Source organism: Rattus norvegicus, chromosome 15 (genome assembly GCF_036323735.1).
Source record: "Rattus norvegicus strain BN/NHsdMcwi chromosome 15, GRCr8, whole genome shotgun sequence".
Lineage (NCBI taxonomy): Eukaryota > Metazoa > Chordata > Mammalia > Rodentia > Muridae > Rattus > Rattus norvegicus.
In genome coordinates, this window is record NC_086033.1 from 30,727,816 (window position 1) to 30,752,356 (window position 24,541).

Here is a 24,541-nt window from a genome sequence, read left to right on the forward strand (position 1 = left end):
GTGGTCCAGATAACAAACAAGCAAACACTATTACATGATGTCTATGTGTTGTCTTTAATAGTCGTGGCAGATATTATTTTATGATTGATTTCAATGTATGTTTGCTATTTTAGGCACTTATCATCACAGCATACATACACACATGCCTTACTCTGGGTCAGGGGCATTGAAGTATACATGGTTTAATATCACAGCTGTGCATTAGCATACATTGTAAAACTTGACCAAGAGGGGAAACCAGAGCAAATAAGTTGGTTCTTAAACTGTTCTTTTAAAGGCAGGTTAAAAAAACAGGTTGAGTCTACTCTAGGGTAGCAGCCCTCAGCGAAAGGTCCAGTCTCTTAGACTGTAAGGTATTTTTATAACAACGCATTTGCCACAAGATATATTTCATCCATTCCAAGAATAGGAAATCATTAAAAACAGTTAGATGTGTTTTACTTTCCATGATTGAAATGCTTCTCACGTTATTTAATTCATAGGTCAGTAAAGATTCTTCAGTTTCAGATACATCTGTTTCCTGGCATAAATATTTAAGTTGTTTCTTTTTTTTTTTTTCTTAGTGTTCTTTAGTCTCCTGTTATAGAGCTGAGACAATTTTCCTCAAAGATCATCCACAGAGCTAAAATACCACGGTCATCTCAAAAGGTCCCTCTCCACTCCACTGTGCTCCATCCAGACTCTCAGCCAGTCTGGGTTTGGGAGGAGCTTCAGGCTCTGAAGTCAGGGAAGGAACTCAGCAGGGTGTGGTCTGGCAGGGTTCCTGGGTGGAGCTGACTGGTTGCAGAAGGAGGACAGAATAGTTCAACAGCCACACTGACAGGGGTTGGTTACTTGCTTCTGTCTCCAGCAGCCACACCAGCACCATGAAGAGGCTGCTGTGTTCTCTGCTGTGTCTTCTGTGCACCCGAGTTTGCTGTGAGTCTGGCTGTCAGCATTCAGGGCACCTGAGAGGATCTGGCTCAGCACATGGAGGGGCGGGGGTGCACCTTAGGAGTCCTGCAGAGCTCCCACCTTCCCAGAGGACATGGGTGTACTCAGGGCTCTGTGGACACTGCAATGACAGTCATCTGTGTCTCTTTCTCTGTTTCTAATCAGGGGTGAAAGGACAGCAAGTGCAGCAGAGTCCTGTGTCCTTGGTTCTGCAGCAGGGAGAGACAGCAGAGCTGCAGTGCAGCTTTTCTACAGGTTTGAACAGTATGCAGTGGTTTTACCAGAGTCCTGGGGGAAGCCTCGTCAGCCTGTTTTACAATCCTTCTGGGACAAAGAAGAGTGGAAGACTGACATCCACGACAGTCACAAAAGAACGTCGAAGCTCTTTGCACATCTCCTCCTCCCAGACCACAGACTCAGGCACTTATTTCTGTGCTATGGATGCACAGTGCTCCCCACACACCTGCAGCCTGTACACAAACCCTCAGCTGGGTGGGTGTGGCCCTTTGCAGTCACAAGAGATCAGGAAGCTGCCACAGAACATCTATCTAGTTCAATGTCTCTTTCCAGAGTTGGCAGTGTTTCTCCCTCAGTCAAGCTTTTGGCCTTGTTGGGTTCAGGAGTTTGGTGTTAATACTCATTTCTCAATATATGTTCCCTCCTGAAACACAAATGTTCATCTTGAAATGAACAGAGAATCTGATGGGAGGAATGAGTCAACATGAAATTTGGATACATCAACAAAGCTTGTGTGTGTGTGTGTGTGTGTGTGTGTGTGTGTGTGTGTGTGTGTGTGTGCAGCTAAGTCTCAGGTAAAAATATAGAGAGGGGGCAGAAAGATCATAAGAGCCAAAAGATTAGGAAGATCGCTGTGAGATTGTGCCTCCTTCTAACATCTGTTAACATCAGAAAGATAAATCTCACCAATATGACTGCTCAAACACGAGATGAACAAGAATGACATCAATACACATTCTAAACTGAACTGGGGAAAGCCCGCAGCATTTAAGCCACATGTCCTGAACTCCTAAAAGTTATGGAGCAAAAGGATGATTGCAAAAGCTGTCATCTGACATTGATGTCTCAAGCACCATCACTCCTGGCCCCAGTGGCCCACAGCAAGGGCAGGCACATGTGTCTGACCTACTGATGGAGCAGGAAAACATCCTCAGATGTTTCTATGCTGTTAAGTAGACTCGAGGGGCACTTAGGGTTATTTTCCCTCCCTTGGGGTCTTGTTCATATCCGTGGAGTGTCTCTGGATTAGCACCTGTGTACAGCACTCTTCTTAGAAACAAGCATGTTCATAAGAATGATAATTTCCTAATACCCCTTCCCTAACACACTCAGGGGAGAATGCCATGCTTGATGCTACAACCCTTGCCACAGCCCTGTGTGACTAGATAGACAGCCCATTTCCCAACACCTATATGGCAGCTAATGTCATCTGTACCTCTAGGTTCAGAGAACCCAACAGCCATGGGCTCCGTGGACACTGAATACATGTGGGGCATAGATATACATGGAGGCAAAAACACTCATTCATATACAAATAAAAATAAATGCATGTTTATAAAACAAAGCACATGGCTGGCCATCCACCTTTTACCACAGGCCCTTGAGTGAAACACACCATTCTTATTTTACTACATTTTGCCCTCAGACTGTGATCTAAATGTGTGAGTTTATGTCCACAGTCTTGTCTTCGCAGTGGGCAGCAGTCAACGAAGACATCAAACTGGTCAAAGTACTGAGAATGAAACACTGAGTTTGCAACCCTAATGAATGCCTTTACCAAGCCCACGAAGGTGCAAGGGGCATTGAGGAAGAAAGGGCAGAAAGAATGTGTGTGACAAAATGCACAGGGAGTGCTGTGAAATGCTGTCTTCTGCGCATGAGGGTCTGTCATACTAGTGAACTCACAGTAGCTATGGTTACATGCAAAACCTATACAAACCAAGCCAACCAAAATTTGTACATAAATGGGAAAAAGGCCCAGTCCTTACTGAGGACCTATTGGGTGTTGATGTTTGCTGAGGGAGGAGATACTTCTTTAAGGAAGTGGTTACTGGTAGATGTGCAGTGCTATAGTGGATTGCTCCACACCCATCCAAATGTGGACAGAAAGAATTGGACTTAGTGGGATATAGAAAGAGAAAAAGAAACAATAAAGTGGAGAGAGAGAGAGAGAGAGAGAGAGAGAGAGAGAGAGAGAGAGAGATATGTTTGGTATAGAGAAGGAAATAAAAGGGTTTATGAAATGCTCAAGGAGTAACAATAATTCTTAAAAAATACATGCTTTTAAAATATAAAGAAAAACCCTGATAAATGTGTAGTTTACGAAGGAAATCAGAACCAGAAGATAGGTGCACTGAAGCTGCAGGTCCCCTGAGCCCCAGACACTGCCGGAACCTGAAGGGACCGGATCAACAGTTCTCTGTACCCAAATCCCATGGGAGGGAGAGCTAAACCTTCAGAGAGGCAGACACGCCTAGCAAGTCAGAAGAGACTACACTCTGCCCACATTTCTGACTCCAGAGGGAAACAGCAAACACCATCTGGGACCCTGGTGCACTGGGGCTCCCGGAAAAGGCAGCCCAGGTCCTCCTGGTTGCTGCCCTCACGGAGAGCTCATAAGCAACACCCCACGAGAAAACTTGAACCTCGGGACCACAGCTAAGACCAACTTTTCTGTTCCAAGTGACCTGTCTGTTGAACTCAGAAAACAGGCCTACAGGAACAGCTGAAGACCTGTAGACAGGAAAAACTACAAGCCCAAAAGCAAAACACTCTGTTCCCATAACTGGCTGACAGAAAACAGGAAAACAGGTCTACATTACTCCTGACACACAGGCCTATAGGACAGTCTAGCCAGTGTCAGAAATAGCAGAACAAAGTAACACCAGAGATAATCTGATGTCGAGAGGCAAGTGCAGGAACCCAAGCAACAGAAACCAAGACTACATGGGATCATTGGAGCCCAATTCGCCCACCAAAGCAAACATTGAATATCCAAACACACCAGAAAAGCAAGATCTAGATTTAAAATCAAATTTGATCATGATGCTGGAGGACTTCAAGAAAGACTTGAAGAACTCCCTTACAGAAATGCAGGAAAACATAAATACATAAGTAGAAACCTATAAAGAGGAGTTACAAAAATTCCTGAAAGAATTCCAGGAAAACACAATGATACAGTTGAAGGAAATAAAAATGGAAATAGAAGCAATGAAGAAAGAACACAGGGAAACAACCCTGGATATAGAAAACCAAAGGAAGAGACAAGGAGCTGTAGATACACGCATCACCAACAGAATACAAGGGATAGAAGAGAGAATCTCAGGAGCAGAAGATTCCATAGAAATCATTGACATAACTGTCAGAGATAATGGAAAATGGAAAAAGCTACTGGTCGAAAACATACAAGAAATCCAGGACTCAGTGAGAAGATCAAACCTAAGGATAATAGGTATAGAAGAGAGTGAAGACTCTCAGCTCAAAGGACCAGTAAATATCTTCAACAAAATCATAGAAGAAAATTTCCCTAACCTAAAGAAAGAGATGCACATAAGCATACAAGAAGCTTACAGAACTCCAAATAGATTGGACCAGAAAAGAAACTCCTCCTGTCACATAATAGTCAAAACACCAAATGCACAAAATAAAGAAAGAATATTAAAAGCAGTAAGGGAAAAAAGTCAAGTAACATATAAAGGCAGACATAACAGAATCACACCAGACTTCTCGCCAGAGATTATGAAAGCCAGAAGATCCTGGACAGATGTCATACAGACTCTAAGAGAACACAAATTCCAGCTCAGGCTACTGTATCCTGCAAAACTCTCTATTAACATAGATGGAGAAACCAAGATATTCCATGACAAAACCAAATTTACACAATATCTTTCTACAAATCCAGCACTACAAAGGATAATAAATGGTAAAGCCCAACATAAGGAGGCAAGCTACACCCTAGAAAAAGCAAGAAACTAATCGTATTGGCAACAAAACAAAGGGAAGAAAAGCACACAAACATAACCTTACATCCAAATATGAATATAACAGGAAGAAATAATCACTATTCCTTAATATCTCTCAACATCAATGGTTTCAACTCCCCAATAAAAAGACATAGATTAACAAACTGGATACGCAATGAGGACCCTGCATTCTGCTGCCTACAGGAAACACACCTCAGAGACAAAGACAGACACTACCTCAGAGTGAAAGACTGGAAAACAACTTTCCAAGCAAATGGTCTGAAGAAGTGAGCTGGAGTAGCCATTCTAATATCAAATAAAATCAATTCTCAACTAAAAGTCATCAAAAAGGATAAGGAAGGGCACTTCATATTCATCAAAGGAAAAATCCACTAAGATAACTCTCAATCCTAAATATCTATGCTCCAAATTCAAGGGCACCTACATACATAAAAGAAACCTTACTAAAGCTCAAAATACACATTGTACCTCACACAATAATAGTAGGAGATTTCAACACCCCACTCTCATCAATGGAAAGGTCATGGAAACAGATATTAAACAGAGACGTAGACAGACTAAGAGAAGTCATGAACCAAGTGGACTTAACAGATATTTATAGAACATTCTATCCTAAAGCAAAAGGATATACCTTCTTCTCAGCACCTCATGGTACTTTCTCCAAAATTGACCATATAATTGGTCAAAAAACAGGCCTCAAAAGATACAGAAAGATAGAAAAAATCCCATGCATCCTATCAGACCACCATGGGCTAAAGCTGGTCTTCAATAACAATAAGGGAAGAATGCCCACATATATATGAAGTTGAACAATGCTCTACTCAACGATACCCTAGTCAAGGAAGAAACAAAGAAAGAAATTAAAGACTTCTTAGAATTTAATGAAAATGAAGGTACAACATACCCAAACTTATGGGACACAATGAAAGCTGTGCTAAGAGGAAAACTCATAGCTCTGAGTGCCTGCAGAAAGAAACAGGAGAGAGCATATGTCAGCAGCTTGACAGCACACCTAAAAGCTCTAGAACAAAAAGAAGCAAATACACCCAGGAGGAGTAGAAGGCAGGAAATAATCAAACTCAGAGCTGAAATCAACCAAGTAGAAACAAAAAGGACCATAGAAAGAATCAACAGAACCAAAAGTTGGTTCTTTGAGAAAATCAACAAGATAGATAAACCCTTAGCCAGACTAACTAGAGGACACAGAGAGTGTGTCCAAATTAACAAAATCAGAAATGAAAAGGGAGACATAACTACAGATTCAGAGGAAATTCAAAAAATCATTAGATCCTACTATAAAAGTCTATATTCAACAAAACTTGACTGCAGGAAATGGACAATTTCCTAGACAGATACCAGGTACCGAAGTTAAATCAGGAACAGATAAACCAGTGAAACAACCCCATAACTCCCAAGGAAATAGAAGCAGTCAATAAAGGTCTCCCAACCAAAAAAAGCTCAGGTCCAGACGGGTTTAGTGTAGAATTCTATCAGACCTTAATAGAAGACCTCATACCAATACTATCCAAACTATTCCACAAAATTGAAACAGATGGAGCACTACCGAATTCCTTCTATGAAGCCACAATTACTCTTATACCTAAACCACACAAAGGCCCAACAAAGAAAGAGAACTTCAGACCAATTTCCCTTAGGAATATCGACGCAAAAATACTCAATAAAATTCTGGCAAACCGAATCCAAGAGCACATCAAACAATCATCCACCATGGTCAAGTAGGCTTCATCCAAGGAATGCAGGGATGGTTTAATATACAGAAAACCATCAATGTGATCCATTAAATAAACAAACTGAAAGAACAAAACCACATGATCATTTCATTAGATGCCGAGAAAGCATTTGACAAAATTCAACACCCCTGCAAAGAATAGGAATTCAAGGCCCATACCTAAACATAGTAAAAGCCATATACAGCAAACAAGTTGCTAACATTAAACTAAATGGAGAGAAACTTGAAGCAATCCCACTAAAATCGGGGACTAGACAAGGCTGCCCACTCTCTCCCTACTTATTCAATATAGTTCTTGAAGTTCTAGCCAGAGCAATCAGACAACAAAAGGAGATAAAGGGGTACAGATTGGAAAAGAAGAAGTCAAAATATCACTATTTGCAGATGATAAGATAGTGTATTTAAGTGAACCCAAAAGTTCCACCAGAGAACTACTAAACCTGATAAACAACTTCAGCAAAGTGGCTGGGTATAAAATTAACTCAAATAAATCAGTACCCTTCCTCTACACAAAAGAGAAACAAGCTGAGAAAGAAACTAGGAAAACGAAACCCTTCATAATAGATCCAAATAATATAAAGTCCCTCGGTGTGACTTTAACCAAGCAAGTAAAAGATCTGTACAATAAAACTTCAAGACACTGAAGAAAGAAATTGAAGAAGACCTCAGAAGATGGAAAGATCTCCCATGCTCATGGATTGGCAGGATTAATATAGTAAAAATGGCCATTTTACCAAAAGCAATCTACAGATTCAATGCAATCCCTATCAAAATACCAATCCAATTCTTCAAAGAGTTAGACAGAACAATTTGCAAATTCATCTGGAATAACAAAAAACCCAGGATAGCTAAAACTATCCTCACAAATAAAAGGACTTCTAGGGGAACCACTATCCCTGAACTCAAGCAGTATTACAGAGCAATAGTGATAAAAACTGCGTGGTATTGATACAGAGACAGACAGATAGACCAATGGAATAGAATTGAAGACCCCAAAATGAACCCACACACCTATGGGCACTTGATTTTTGACAAAGGAGCCAAAACCATCCAATGGAAAAACGATAGCAAATGGTGCTGTTTCAACTGGAGGTCAACATGTAGAAGAATGCAGATCGATTCATGCTTATCACCCTGTACAAAGCTTAAGTCCAAGTGGATCAACGACCTCCACATCAAACCAGATACACTCAAACTAATAGAAGAAAAAGTGGGGAAGCATCTCGAACACATGGGCACTGGAGAAAATTTCCTGAACAAAACACCAATGGCTTATGCTCTAAGATCAAGAATCGACCTATGGGATCTCATAAAACTGCAAAGCTTCTTTAAGGCAAAGGACACTGCGGTTAGGACAAAACAGCAACCAACAGATTGGGAAAAGAAATCAGTCTGGAGGTTCCTCAGAAAATTGGACATTGAACTACCTGAGGATCCAGCTATCCCTCTCTTGGGCATATACCCAAAAGATGCCCCAACATATAAAAAAGACATGTGCTCCACTATGTTCATAGTAGCCTTATTTATAATAGCCAGAAGCTGGAAAGAACCCAGATGCCCTTCAGCAGAGGAATGGATACAGAAAATGTGGTACATTTACACAATGGAATATTACTCAGCTATCAAAAACAATGACTTTATGAAATTCATAGGCAAATGGAGGGAACTGGAAAATATCATCTTGTGTGAGGTAACCCAGTCACAGAAAAACACACATGGTATGCACTCATTGATATGTGGCTATTAGCCCAAATGCTTGAATTTCCCTAGGTGCACATAACACATGAAACTCAAGACGGAATATCAAAATGTGAATGCTTCACTCCTTCTTTAAAAGGGGAACAAGAATACCCTTGTCAGGGAATAGGGAGGCAAAGATTAAAACAGAGGCAGAAGGAACACCCATTCAGAGACTGCCCCACATGTGGCCCATACATATACAGCCACCCAATTAGACAAGATGATGAAGCAAAGAAGTGCAGGCTGACAGTTACCGGATGTAGATCTCTCCAGAGAGACATAGCCAGAGTACAGCAAATACATAGGCGAATGCCAGCAGCAAACCACTGAATTGAGAACGGGACCCCAGTTGAAGGAATCAGAGAAAGGAGTGGAAGATCTTGAAGGGGCTCGAGACCCCATATGAACAACAACACCAAGCAACCAGAGCTTCCAGGGACTAAGCCACTACCCAAAGACTATATATGGACTGACTCTGGGCTCCAACCTCATAGGTAGCAATGAATAACCTAGTAAGATCACCAGTGGAAGGGGAAGCCCCTGGTCCTGCTAAGACTGAACCCCCAGTGAACGTGATTGTTGGGGGAAGGGCGGTAATGGGGGGAGGATGGGGAGGGGAACACCCATATAGAAGGGGAGAGGGTGGGGTTAAGGGGATGTTGCCCGGGAAACTGGGAAAGGGAATAACAATCAAAATTTAAATCATAAATTCTCAAGTTAATAAAAAAAAAAAAAAACAATTACAGTGGGGGTTGGGGATTTAGCTCAGTGGTAGCATGCTTGCCTAGCAAGCACAAGACCCTGGGTTCGGTCCTCAGACCTGGAAAAAAAAGAAATGAACAGAAATAAAAATTGTTGGTAACATGGGGAAGTGAGATCCCCTCATGCACAGACTGTTGGGCAAAGAACAAATTATAGTTCTACCTTCTCCATAACGTTAGCTCCTTTCACATTTCTTAGTTTTCTATGGACAGGCACGGCTCTACCTTGGGTTTCATCTAACACTGACTGTCCTAGACTCTTCTCCAGCACTGTCTAATCACACCTGCCCCACTCAACAGTCCCTCCCTTTCCTTTATCCTCCCCTTGTTTTTATTTCCTTTCTTTCCCTCTCCCATCATTTTTTCATACACAGAATATCTTAAATCCAAGCTCGCACATTACTGACACACTGTGGAGGATCTTGCCCCCATTCACATGGCTCTGCATGAAGATCTCCTTTCCTGCAGCAGTAACAGAGTTGGAAACATGCCCTAATATGGTGGAACCCTATCTGTCTCATCATTAACTCTCCACATATCTGGAGAGGTAGCACTGCCCCACCATTGCTCGCATCATTATCCGTTACAAGGATGCAGGGGCTTCTGCGGGTAGATCTCAACCTACCTTGAAGGCCTGACTGGAACACCTGTTCTTCACCACCCCTACCTTTCCTGCCACAGAACCTGAAAATCTTAGATATGCGGTACTTGCAAAACCTAGTTCCGTGGCGTTCATGTGCTGAAACCTGAATGCCCAGTACCTCAAACATGGCTGACCTTAGATATTTGTGTCTTTGTCAAAGAGGACTTAGGGACACAAACAAACGGAGGGGGAAATGACCATGTGAGAACAGTGAGAAGGTGATAATTTTCCAGTCAAGGAGAAAAGCCCTAGGAGAAGCTGAGGCTGCTAAACTTTGATTTTAAACACAAGGTCATCAGAACTATGAGACCACACATTTTTGTCGTTTAGCCTGCCCAGGCTATGGTATTTTGCTATAGCTGTGCTGGCATAAACAACATTGCGAAGCTCCAGCTACCTGGATGTGAGCACATGGCCTAGACCCTAGTGTCAGATGCACTGTTGGCCAACTGTGACTTTTAAGTTCCTCACACAAACAGACACAATTAAGAGATTCCTTTTGTAGGCAGCTTTAATTTCACCAAGATGAAGAAGAAAACAGGACTGTGGACTGAGGCTGCACATAAGGTCTTTTGTGAGAGGCTTTGCACACACGGCTTGGAGTCTGCAGCTCAGCCTACAGCCAATGGATCCTCTTAGAAATGGTCTGTGTTATGATTTGTGCTGTTCCTGTCTATGAGGCTGTTGATCCTCATTCTGAGACCCTGAGAATTTTGTGGACATGGACTTTTAGACCCTCATCCTAGCTCCCTGGAAGCCAGTCTTTGCCTCGCTGCCTTATGCCTGAACGCTGCCATGTTCCTGCTATGAGGAGAATGGACTGAACCTCTGAACCTGTTGTAGATTTTGAGCGTAACCTATTGTTAATTTATTTTATTCATTTCCTACTTAATCTAATAGGCGTCTGTTTCTTCTACACACCAGTAAGATACTTCACTTACACACAATATCATTCAAGCATTGGGCAGAACAATCTTTTTATCTTTTTTTTTTTTAGGAAATTCACAGGTACATTTTAATTTGTGTATTTTACTTATTATCAGTGCATGTGTGTGTCATGTTTTATGTGGAGGTCAGAGGACAACGTCCTAGAGTTGGTGCTGTTCATCCATTGTGGGTCTATAGAATGAACTCAAGCCATCAGGTTTGCATAGCAAACACTACCCAGTGAGCCATCCTTCTGTCTTCTCAGGTACATTTTCAGGAATTGCACTGAATTGCTTAGTGTGATGGCTTGAATATTCTTGGCCCAGCGGGTGGCCCTAGTAGGAAGTGTGGCCTTGTTGGAAGAAGTGAGAAGTGTGTCATTGTGATCATGGGCTTTAAGACCTTCAACCTATCTCCCTGGAAGCCAATCCTCACCTAGCTGCCTCTGGGACAGCTCTTCCTGCACTGTGCCTGCCTGGACACTGCCATGTTTGTGCCTTGATGATCATGGACTGAACCTCTGAACCTGGAAACTAGTCTTTATAATTTTGTCTTTTTAAGAGTTGCCTTGATCATGGTGTCTGTTCACAGCAGTAAATCCTTAACTAAGACCCTTAGGCACTCTAACAGGGCTGTTCAGGAGTATTCTGTAAATCCTGGCCTTCGGTATTCCTCTCCACTGAGCTCTCACCAGAACTAATCTATGCATTATCTCACTCTGTGCCAGAAGAAGGCAAAGTAAACCAGGCTTGTAACTGCCGCAGCCAGCTCTGCACAGGGCTCCATTCCAGAACCCTTGGGTTCCAGCGGCAGAATGCTGTGCCCACCACCAGATGGCAGTGCATCTCCGCTAGAAAGATGGGAGTCGCAGTTAGGGTTGGGTGAGGGTGCTGAACCAAGACTGTCTCTGATTGGCTAGGCAAAAACCTGAGACTCAGAGGGACAAAAGATAAAATATAAACTCATCATCCAGAATTGACTCCTCTGCCCTAGGAGCCAGGCTCCACTTCAGGGTGCAGCACAGCGTTTCCTGTGGTGTCAATAAAGCAAGAAGAATGAACGAATTCCTGGGAGTATCTTTGGTGACTCTATGGTTCCAAGTGGCCTGTGAGTTGGAGCTGGTAGTGATAGGCATGGGGAGATCTGAGTTCAGAGGCCACATGGCTGAGAAGTGTTCATTTGGAAATGCAGTTTGAAAACATATCCACTGACTATTGTTCTCTGGTCTGTTTCTATGTAGGGGCGAATAGCCAACGGGGAGAAGAGAATCTTCTGGGTCTGAGCACCCAGGAGGGTGAAAATGTCACCATAAACTGCACTTACAAGACTTATACAGCCGTTTTACAGTGGTACAGACAGGACTCAGGCGGAGGTCCTGCCCTGCTAGTGTTAATACGTTCCAATGAGAGAGAGAAGCACAGCGGGAGACTAAGAACCACCCTTGACACCTCCAGCCAGAGCAGCTCCCTGTCCATCACTGCTGCTCAGTCTGCAGACACTGCTGTATACTTCTGTGCTACAGATGCACAGTGCGAGGCAGGCACCTGCAGCCCTGACACAAACCCTCAGGGCTGCTTCCTAGACCCCAACTGTGGGTGAAATATGGATTATGTCACTCCAGGAGTGTCTCCTGGTAACTGGAAAGAGAACTGCTTCAAATGTGTCATTTCTGTTTGTCTTTACCTCTATAAGCTGGGTCAGAGGGCAGCAGGATGCTGAAATGACAGGCTTTGTTCTGTGTGTTTCCTCAAGCTTATTGTCATTTTGACCTCTCCAGTTTCTCCGTGTAAATCAGAACCAGTGAGCCTGAGGAGCCTTCAGGCTTAGGTTTTTAATAAGACTGGTGTCTTTGTGCAGGGTGAGGGAAGGTCCCATCTGTCCCTTGTGCAGCCCTGAGGTCTGGTTGGCTCCTCGAGAGGCCAAGATCATTCTTACATCTCTCAAGTTCCAGGTCAGTGAGCATGTACCAGACGTTAGACGAAGAAGCCCTCCGCACGTTACCTCAGCCTCTCAGTTTACAACTGGGGCATGGAGCCACTGCATAGCAGGGAGGCAAAGATCTGAATCTCTAAGACAAAGAAACAAACATCTAAATCTGGTTCTGCCTTTAAGAGGACTGTGGTTTTTAAGACCCTGATTTACACACTAGGAAAAGGAAAACTTAAACAAAGTCAGTTCCCCTTCCAAGCAGGGAAGCATGCTCCCTGCTGCCCCATTCTGATGTGCTCTATAGAAGGAAGTATACTGAGAAGGGGAGAGCATGTAAGAAAAGTGCTCTTAGTGATAAGAAATGACATCAGTTTTGGCTAGCATGAGCTAGAATAGCAGCATGCCCTCAATGAGGAAATAACCTCAGCTAGGAAGGAGCAAGTAGGATAAAGGTGAACAGTAGTTTATGTGTCTGGTGACAAGATCCGTCATCCATCCTTGCCTAGATCATGACATTCATTCTTTAAGAACCAGTTTCTCCCATCTTCTCATTTATCACACCTACATACAATCCTGGAACCCTTCCAAGAGGAGGTAACCCAAACAGAGCTTGGCCTTCCCATAGCAATCAATATTCAGGAAGAAGTATCACATTCTCGGTTACAGGCCAAGCTGATGGGAGCAAATTTTCAGTTGAGGGTACCTCTTTCCAAGTGATGCTAGTTTGTGTCAAGTTGAAAAAAATGCTACAGCATATAATATTGTCCTATAGCATTCATTTTACTAATTTATGTGTCATTAAGGTTCAGTGAGATGTTCCCATACATGCATACAGTATATCCACTGATCAAACCTCCTTTCTCCTCTGTATGCACACATCCCAAGCCTTCTAGGCTTTCAGGTGAACACAGGATACTTGTGTGCTTTGTTTATTTATTTATTTACTGTTTAGTTTAGTTTTTTCGGGGTAGCACAGGCGTAGGAATGTAAGTCTGGCTTTTTTCATTTAATGTCCTCCAGGTCCATCAGTTTTCCTGAAAATGACAGTTTTATTCTACCTTTTCCTGAGTAGTGTTCTTCTTTGTGATGCTGCACTTCTGTCTGCCCATTTGCTGATGGTAACCTAAGTTGACTTCCAATCTAAGCTGCTATGACTAGAGGTACATAAACCTGTGGATAACTATGGCATGCCAGTTTTGTCTTCTCTGAGTTTATTTCCAGAAAGAGAATAAACACTAGCTTTGCTTTTGATTTTCTAAGCATTTCACAAGGCTCGCTGCAGTGGCCCTCTTGATTAACCCCCTCTGCCCATCAGCATTCCTGAATCCCATTACCATGCACCCTCATCAGGCCTCATGGCTTCCACACAGTGAGTGATCTGCTGTCTAATACTTGGTTTTGTTTTGCATTCCACCAAAGGCCAATGACACCGAGCATGCCTCATCTGCTTCTTGACTGTGTTTCGTTGCTCCTCCGTTCAGATCTTTTGTCCATCGTTTAATGTATAACTTCTCTTTTTGTTGTTGTTTCCAAATCACCCCTGTGACAGATGAATAGTTGGAAAATAAGTTCTCCTATTCTGTATGTTGTCTCTTCATTATACAAATTCTTTGATTTCTATATAAAACCTTGTTAATCTGATATAATCTGTTCCCTCATTTTTTACATAAAATTGTATTTCTAATTACTTGGATGACCAGTTTATAACAGAACATCCTCCTTGATTCAGGAGAATCTATTTTATAATTTCAGCAAACTAAGGACAAGTGGGATGATAACATCGACAAATCCACACATCATAGATGTTTCGCAACATCATAAGTTCATAATAGCACGAGTATGACTTTGGTTATGACCTACACAAGGGCAAACTCCAAGGAATTTGCATTAACAAAGTCATGATAGTCTTCCCATTGGAAGAGCATTTTCATTATTTGTATGTATATACTTGAAATTCAATAGACACACAATAATATTACAGGCACAGTATAGTTTCCTGTAGGGAGCCATATTGGATTTGGGCCTAGCCGTTTTTGACTGCATGGCTCAAAGTGACTAGGTGACTCTGGGCTCTTTGGCCACAGATATTCACCACTAAGATGACTGCCATAAGTCTTAAGATTGTTGAACAGAGGCCTCTCCCAAGAATTTACGGCACAGGAAGATAACATTCAAGGGATGCCTCAGCTTGAGCAGATACCAGTTATCTCCTGAGTCAACACCCGGTGTCTCCATCACCTGACCTCATCATCGCCTACCGCCTGACTTCTTTGCCTCCAGCTATCACTGTCTATATCTTCATCTCCCCCTCCTCTGTGTTTCACAAAGGACACTCCCCCTACCTGAAAGCTTTAAAAGCTGTAACGTTCACTCCAATAAACGAGATCTTGACAACAGAACTTTTGCTTGGTCTCCTTCTTCTCTTCACCCCCATTTTGGCCCATAGGTAGAAGGCCTCTTCGGGACCCTGAAAAACTGGGTCCCCGCTGGCGGGGACAGTTTCCTGAGATGATCCTTTGTGGCTCTGCTAAATAGTAAAATTGTGTGCAGACGGTTTATTAAAGAACTCTTGGGTTAATTTAAAAATTGCAACCTCCCCCCTATCAGAAACATTCATGACGCAGTTAATAGGCAAAACGAGAGACAGACGAAAGTATCTAGTCACGGGGTCCATCCTGGGCTCCAGGGAAACGGTGACCAGACGTTAAGAGATCTCAGAACAGCCTTTGTCATGCACACAGTGCGCTGGGAGATGTTTATGGAGAGAAGTAGTATAGACATGACATTTGAGGACTGGGGAAACATAGGAGGCCCTCTTTCCCTCACATGTCAAACAGATAACAAAGCTAAAGCCCACTTTTGAAGCCTGAGATACCCTGATAAACTCTGCAGAACGTTTTTGGTGTAGCATTCTTGCATTCCCATCCAGAACACAATGTTACAACTTAATGATCCAGGACAAATTACCACACATAGAGAGAAACTCACACTGCAGTACAGACTGGAACCACAAGGGGGAGCTACCCTTCTATGCTATTGATAAATACAAATTCGCCCAGTGCCTCTAAACAGAATTCCCAGGCTGAGGGGAGTGATTGTCTTGCTTAATGTATGAGACGACAAATTTTGTTTTTTAAAAAATCTTGCAAGTGATTTGATGCCAGTCATGTTTTTCTTCAAGAGCCTTTATTACTGCAAAAAGAAGCTTATTTGATGAGTAACTCTGTGTGTGTGTGTGTGTGTGTGTGCGCGCGCGTACGTGTGTGTGTGTGTGTGTGTGTGTTGTATGTATGTATGTATGCCTGTTGAAATTATGCCAGTTGGTCTGACATAAGAGCCACAGACTAACTTCAACCCCGATACCATGACTCTCAAATTAATATAGGCTGTTGTTCTTGCTCTTAGCTACAGCTCAGAGGTGGAACATAAGTCCCTCTGCAGAGGACACCACACACTTTGGACATAGGACTCCACAGATTCCAATAGATTTAACCTGAAATCTTCTTCTGGCAGTCTACCATTCATGGTACACGAATGTGCTAGGTAAGCTTCCAAGAGAGTGAAGCAACCAACAGGTTTGTCCAACTGTGACACCTTTGAAGGACACAATAAACAGTGTGGCAAGATATCGCTACCTTCCTTGTAACCAAAGCTCTTTAATGGGAATTAAGATCTGATCAAGGGGAGGAAATTGTGCCTAATACTGGAAACGTAGTCAACTCCTTGGAGCTTGTGAGGTCACAGACCTTAGGGGAGACTGTACTACTTCCACTTCACTAGAGTGAAACAGTTTTTAATATCCCATTCTACAGAGAGGGACAGCAGAACACAGAAAGGGGAAAAGGGCTGGTGTGCTGATTGTATGAGGAATGAAGGTTTTAAGAGTCCTTGTGAGAAAGCCATTCCATCTTCTCATTCAATAAAAGTTTTGTGAATTTATTTTTGTTCATTCCTGTAAGTATGAAGCACACATTAACATGTAGATAGACAGACAGGTAGGGTGTGTGTATGTGTGTATGTGTGTTTATGTATGCATTTATGTGTATTTTCCTTCTGTTATTTGACATGTCACATATGCCTGATTTTGTTACTCAGGGGACATATGAAAGCTTTCACTAAGAACTCCCAGGAGCCTGATATAGCTGTCTCCTAAGAGACTTAGCCACAGCATGACAAATACAGAGTAGAATGCTAGCAGCAAACAATTGAACTGAGAACTGGGTCCCTGTTGGAGGAGTTAGAGGAAGAATTGAAGGAGCTGAAAGGATTTGCAACGCAATAAGAACAACAATACCAACGAACCAGAGCTCCCAGGGACTAAACCACCACCCAAAGACTACACATTGACAGATCCATGGCTCCAGCTGCATATGTAGCAGAGGATGGCCTTGTTGGGCACCAATGGGAGGAAAAGCCCTTGGTCCTGCCAAGGCTGGATCCCCCAGTGTAGGGAAATGTTAGGACAGGCAGGAAGGAGGAGGAACACCCTCATAGAAGAAAGGGGAGGGGGAATGGGATAGGGGGTTTATGCACAGGAAACTGGGAAAGGGAATAACACTTGAAATGTAAATAAAACATATCCAATTTAAAAAAAAAGGATTTCTCTGATCAGTCATTTTATAGAAACTCATGAAAAATAAAAATGTTAGTTGCCAAAAAAGAAATCCTTATTTCTCATATAAATTTCCCAAATCCCCTCATTAGAATTTTAGCAAGACTGAGATGAAGTTTTGCATTCTTTTTAAATTGTTAACCTTTTGTTTTTCTCTAGTGAAAAAAGGATGAATCTATAAAACCAAAAGCAGCATAGCTAGGTCATTCACATATTACTAGATTTCATAATAAGTTGCATGTCCTGCATTATCTATCTGAGCAATTTGAAAATTAGTTCATCTTCTTACGATAGTTTCCAGTCGATTATAATAAGATCAACAGGTCTTCAAAGCAGTCTAACATTCTCCCACATCCATACAGGAAGTTATCACAGGGCACAATTAAACCTGCCCCATAACTGACAGCGGCATTTCCTGTTGGGGTGGCTGCACCACTCAGACCAGTAACTTTGCTTGTTCCTCTGAAGCACATGGTACAGGTTAAGCTCTGGGTTGAGAGAGAACATAGACAATTACACTCAAAACAAGAGTTAACAAGATGCTGGTTCTAAGCCTTCTGGGAGCAGCTTTCAGCTCCATTTGTCTTGGTAAGGAAGTTCCCCAGCATAGGGTCAGAACCTTATTCCTGAAGGTCACTGGGAGAGGAGGTTATTGTTCTCTGCTGAGGCGCAAAAGAGAGAGATCATTGGAACTCTGGCTCATAAGCTATTTCATCCTTTAGACTCTCATTGTTATAGTTAAAGAGGCTGATATCTCTGTGTTTTTTCCATTAGCAACCAGCATGGCCCAGAAGGTAATGCAAACTCAGGCTTCAATTTCTGTGATGGAGACGAAGACTGTGACAATGGACTGTGTGTATGAAACCCGGGAAAGTTCTTACTACTTATTCTGGTACAAGCAAACGGCAAGTGGGGAAATGGTTTTCCTTATTCGTCAGGACTATTACAAGGAAAATGCAACAGAGGGTCGTTATTCTCTGAACTTCCAGAAGTCAGAAAGTTCCATTGGACTCATCATCAGAGCCACGCAGATTGAGGACTCGGCAGTATATTTCTGTGCTATGAGTGAGGGCACAGTGGCAGAGGCATCTAAAAGAGCCCCACAAAAACCTCAACCAGAGACAAAGGTTCTGAGAATATACTCCACAGACAGGAAGAGGCAAGGGTTGTGGTAGCACTGGAAGGGGTCTGACAATAAAGCTTAGTACAATTCATGTGAGATGTCCATTTTAAATCAGTTACCTGAGGTACACATGTTCAGGGCTAGCACAGGTCGGCACTAAGTCCTCTGCATCTATCATGGCTTCCACTTGAGTGTTTTTCTGGGATCCTGAGTGTTCAAATAAGTGGGTTTCTGATTCTGGTGCCTTCCCTTGAATTCTTTTCTTTCTCTTGGTTTGTCTTGTTCAATTTTGATGTGATAGACTTTATTTTATCATTTTTTATGTTTTGTTGTTGTTTCTTAGAAGCCTATTATTTTCTAATGAGAGACAGAACATGAGCAGACCGAGATGGGAGGGTGAGTGGGGAGGAACTTGGAGCCAGATGCAGTAGTGAATGTCTGTAGTCCCAGAGCTCAGAGGTAAGCACAGACTACCATTTGGAAAGTATTTCTTTGTCTACCCACAATTTGTATTCAAGCGAATCAACATGACTCAGCCACTTGATTAAAAACTGTGACAAAAATGTATAAGTAGAAAAATGTAAAACACAATTCAGTACAGCTTTATGCAGACAGGAAAATTAGTAAATTACTTTCAGATCAAATGAGTAATTCTACTGTTAAGTTTTTTAACTTGAAGAATTGTTCCGTCATTTCTGCAGTATTTTAATGCCAGACCAACTATTAAATTAGATGTCTTACACTGACTTTTCTCAAAGCTAGAATTGGGACCAAGTGTGGCAGAAAAGATTCTAAGTTAGACCTCTTTCTATAATCATACTACAAAAGCCTTTGTGCCACAAGGACAAGTATAAAACTTCCACAAATGCCCTCTTCTGGGCAAAAATATAATTTTGAAACCTGCCTAAATATACTGATCTCATTTGGAGGCTTCTGCTGAGGGGACACTTCAGATGGGTCACCTGCCCAGTGTCTTTTCATTATAAACTGTGTAACTGAGAAGGAGTCAAGCCCAGGATGACAACACCAGGCCAGCAAACATCAGATAGTAGAAGGCAGTGTCTAAATAAGTGTGACTCAGGAGGAGAAGGAGAAGACAGAGAAGGGGAGGAAGAAAAGGAGGGAAGAAGTTAGGATGTTGAAGGAGGTAGAAAAAAATGGGTGAGAATAGGCAGTAAGACGTAAGTAAAGTGGTTTCCCATTGAATTCTTGTTATGGTTCTTTTCACAAAACATTAGAAATGTTTTTAGTATGTTATGCTGAAGAAATGTGGAAGATGCCCACGTGATCATTCTGAACTTCACCAGGCATCTGGATTTTCTAGTTACCCCTCTTGTGAAAGATGAGGAGTTGGGTAGTCATAGAGATCCTGAATTCCCCTTATAAAGTAATAATAAAAGTTCATCTTTTGGGGACTTAAGGGCCTTGTTCCTAGGTGGGGTCTCTTCAACATCAGAGCCTCAGTTAGTGCTGGGTTACAAAGGCCAAGCTCCACAGCTGCTAAGAGCAGAGAGAAAAAGAGTGTGGCCGGCCAAGTTTTTATAAAAGGTATGACCCTGGTTCTGTGTCACTTGGCACAGGACCCTGGCTTTCAGAGAATGAAAGAGGTGATGGGGTAAACTCCCCTAATCCTCAGAGTACTGTCATGGGGTAGGGCCAGGCAGCAGTTATCTAACAGTGAACAATTTCAATTTAAATCCAAGTCCTAACTGATTCAGGCTGCAAGCATGTTAAAGGTGGACTGGCCAAAGCAGGAGACATAACAGAGCACATCTTTCAGGGTGAGGGCCACAGATCCATTATCACAGACTGCAGGAGGGTTCTTCCAACTTCTGTAAGTAAGGTGATTGATAATGGCCAGCAGGCTCCAGACTCTGCTGCAGTCTAGAGATTCTGCTGTTATTTTCGGGATTTCCTGAAATTACTCACCATCCACCCCACATCTCAGGGACCCTTTCTTGCTCATCATATCTCCACTTTGTTGCTACCGAGTCCTCTGGTTGGAATTTTTTGTTAGGTCTATGTTGCACTCAGCCACTTGATTAAAAACTGCCTGTGACAAAAATGTATATGTAGAAAAAAGGAAAACACAATTCAGTACAGCTTTATAATCTAGTGTTGGTTTTATTCAGATGGGAAAACTATTAAATTACTTTCAGATCAAATGAGTAATTCTACTGGTAAGTTTTTCAAAGGAAAGTAAAACTAGCCTGCCCTCACTGCTTCCCTCCTCCAACTGTCTAGGGTCTCGAACCTTTGCTTACCTGGCTCCCTATTCTGCATCCAGTGGACTGGTATACATTTCTATTTTGAAAACAGAATGAAGGTTGTTATCAGGCAGGTACTACATTTGATACAAAGCATTGCTGGTCCTTGCCCACTAGCCTGTCCCTTGTCTGTCTGTAACCATTGTCTTTGTCTTGCCCTAGCTGAACCTGCCCACAACCCACATGCTTTGCTCTGCTTGTCCTTATTATCATCTTGTTCCAGACAACAAGACACAGGTTTAGTAGCTCGATGTTCCCTGACATCAAGTGACAAGATAGTACACAGGAGACCTGAAAGACAAGAGGTACGTACTCTGTCAGCAAAGGGCTCATGTGCAAATGTGAGTTCCTTACTTCAGCCCTCAGCCTCACTTCAAAGTAAAGCTAACTAGTACAAATGGTCGGTCCTTAAGGCTTATACACACAAACAACACTCAATGGAATCACCAGGTTATATTTATATATTTATTCCCATGTTATATATAAATAAACAACATACATATGATGTGTATGTGCACGTGTATGTGCAGGCATGTGTGCGTGCTTGAAGGCATGCATGTGTGTAACAATAATAGTTGAATCAAAGAGGCTGGGATTTGACAGGGGATAGAGGAATACAAAAGGGGCTGGAGAGAAAAGAGGGAGAATGAAATGGTACAATGTTATGTTAATTAAAATCAAAATTTTGAAACTAAAGCTAGGACTAGTGGCAAGTTCTTGCAATCTGAACACTTGGGAAGGAGGTCACTGGTACTCAACTGACCCGAAAGCACAGAGGAATCAGTGAGTTCAGCATCAGGGAGAGACTCGTCTCAAAAAAAAAAAAAACGCGAGTATAAAAAGCCTTCGTTGGAATTAATGGGCTACCAAAAAAAACATTAAGTTAGGAAGGGAATATTGGGAGGTGGAGGATACAAAAGCCAGTATACAGATACCAGACACCTTCTATGTGCAAGTAATAAAAAACCAGGCAAAAAGTAAATCAAGAAAAATTATTTCTCTATGGCTTAAAAAACGCATAAACAAAGAGGTGGAAGATCTCCCAAAGAAAACTTTAATGAAGGAAGAATTGAAAAGGACACTAGAAGGTTGTCTAGTTTAATTTTGTGTTGCTGTGATTAAACACTGTAACCAAAACAACTTGGGAAGGGAATGTTTTATGTTTCATTACCTACGGAAATCAAGGCAGAAACCTGGAGGTAACAACAGAGGCAGAGGCTGTGGAGGAGTTCTGCTTACTGGCCTGCCCCATGCGGTATGCTCAGCCTGCTTTCTTATTACATCCAGGACCACATGACTGAGCTGGGCCCTCCCACACCAATCTTCAACCAAGCACATGGCCTAAAGACTCACTACAGATCAAATTGTGGAGGTATTTTCTCAAGAAAACTCAAAGACCAAATCATTTAGCCAATTTATGAATGAATGACCTGAATAGATACTCAAAAATTCAATGCAAATAGCCAGTAAATATTATAAAAGGTTTTCAATCCCTTTAGCTCTCAGGGAAACACAAATGAAGGCTTCAGTCAAATGAATGTCACTTCAGCTAAGTCATTATTATAAAACTAACACAGACACCACTAAGGACGTAAGGAAAGAGAAGTCCTTATACATTGCAGAGGGGTTATAAACTGGTATGGTCACTGTACCAACCAGTGTGGAGGCTGCTCAAAAATTAAAACTAGAACGGCCATATGATCCAACCACGTGACTAACACATATATCCAATGGACCCTCAGACCATGAACCACAAAAATACCTGTACTTACACACTTCCCACCAACTAGGAGATGGGTACAACCCAAGTGACCTCCAATGGGATAATAAATAAGTTATGCATTAGCTTAGGCTGTACAAGCTGATCACTCGCCTTCCTTATGTAAAAGGTCAGTGTCCATATTTCTTGTTTTTCACTGGTATGAATATTAAGGTGATAAACGGATACATTAAAATATTTGTTGTATCGTTTAGATGATAAATGATCTAAAAACTTCCACGTGGGATTAGAAAGTTCATGCTTCAGAGTTTCTTACTTTGAGTCGTAGGCCTAAGAAGAGCCCTCAGGGATGTCCGCATGGTTTTGAGTTTTATATTGTTTTTAAAACTAAAATGTATGGAAAGCCTTCTCTCTCCGAATTCCCTGTTATTACAATTTTATTTTGCTTTTAAGCTTTATTGTAAGAAAGTCTTGAAAATAAATAAAAATATCACACACCAAAATTAACTAAACTCAGAGTCTACACAACTTAATGAACCCTTTACCCACACTTAGGATTGGCCGATGCCAATCATTATGACTTTAATTTTCCAAGTGATGATAAGGTGGCCATAAAAAGTATTTTGGATTTAGAGGAAGTGAATAGCTGAGTTTCACAGACTTGGGTGGCCAACGTATTTTTCATTGTACACTTCGGTGTCACCAAGATCCTACAGCCTTTAGCTGCAGCTTTTTTATATTGTGATTTCTTTTTCGGTTGCTTAACTCAGAGTCAGTTTATTTCCCAACAGTTTCCAGTGTTGGGATCCTTATCTTCCCTCCCTGACTTCCTCCAGTTTTCTTTTCTGTTCTCACTCTTCACTGTGACCACATCGTCCCCTCTGGTCTGAGGGGACTTCTGTCTTTTGTGTGCTGCCTTTGGCACAAAATTGCCTCACTGAATGGACCTGTCAAGGCTTACAATAATTATTCTGATTCTTCTATGTTTCTTTGCATAATTTAATACACAACCCTTCACTAGAACTACAATCGTGGCAGTAGAAATGGAAGGTGATGCTCATGACTGCCGCCCTCTGCTGTCCAAGACTGGAATAGTCTCTTGTTGACAGCCCTACACTATGACAGGCGTCATTCCTAGGACTCAGTGACACCTCAGAGAAATGGCAAAGAGACGTTCCCATGGCTAACTTAGTCCCTAATCAGTGTGACACCTGTTGAATTTAATTCTGAATTAGTGCAGCAAACGGGAAATTGTAAGTTTCAAGCCTGCTATAATAGTTTTCATTTACTTGATTTACTTCTGTAATTCTTTTTTAGGTTCAATAATTCTTAATTGGGTCTTCTTGTAACTGTACATTTTTAATGTTTCCTGGGAGGGGGGAAAAAAGAAATCCTGATGTAGTAGCATCAGTCGAATTTCTACCGACGGTGAATTTTGATGATGTTTTGAACTTTAGCAATAAAATATGTTATAGTTTTCTGAACTGTGATATTTCTGATAAATGCCTCTAATATATCAAGATATTGTATTTTTCACACCAAAATTTTTGTGCACATTTTCTGTTCACAAAAAATTTTAAAGTCACAAGTTTAACACTTTAGATTCTAACATTTTAGAATTTATAGCTAAATTTAGAAAATATAACTTTTCCTTGATACATGAATGTTCCAGCTACTTTTCCATTTGCTATAACAAACGATGGGCCAGAAGCAAGTTGTATATGAAAGCTCTTATTTCTGATTAGAGGCTACAGGCCACCATTGAGGAAGTTAGGGCAGGAACTCCAGGCAGGTGTTAAAGCAGAACCAGGAAGATGTACTGCTTTTTGGCTGGCTTCTTGTGTTTGCTCAGCTCGCTCTCTCATACAAGCTAAGACCATGTACCTTCCCAGGAGTGGAATTGTCCACAATGAGCTAGGAAGTTTCAGATTAATCACCAATCAAGAAAGTACCTCAACAAACATGTCCACAGGCTAATCATAAGGAAGCAAACACTTAATTGGGGTTCTCTCATCCCAGGTGACTCTAGTTTGTGTTAAGTTGATAAAAAACTGACCCATAGAATTGACCCTTTTTCAATTTGACACACAAAGGCAACACAATTAAAACATGGCCTTTCTTTTCTTGTTATTTCT

The 24,541-nt window shown here is 41.8% G+C and overlaps 2 gene segments (V, D, J or C); both read left to right on the top strand.

Annotated features, from left to right (window-relative positions):
• The first annotated feature begins 794 nt into the window (after positions 1 to 794).
• LOC134482097 (T cell receptor alpha variable 22-like) lies at positions 795 to 1,709 on the top strand. The segment is given in 2 exon segments: positions 795 to 918; positions 1,099 to 1,709. Coding segments are annotated over 2 exon segments (552 nt in total).
• A 16,007-nt stretch (positions 1,710 to 17,716) lies between these two features.
• Positions 17,717 to 18,471, top strand: LOC134482064 (T cell receptor alpha variable 19-like). The segment is given in 2 exon segments: positions 17,717 to 17,884; positions 18,071 to 18,471. Coding segments are annotated over 2 exon segments (450 nt in total).
• Positions 18,472 to 24,541: the final 6,070 nt, after the last annotated feature.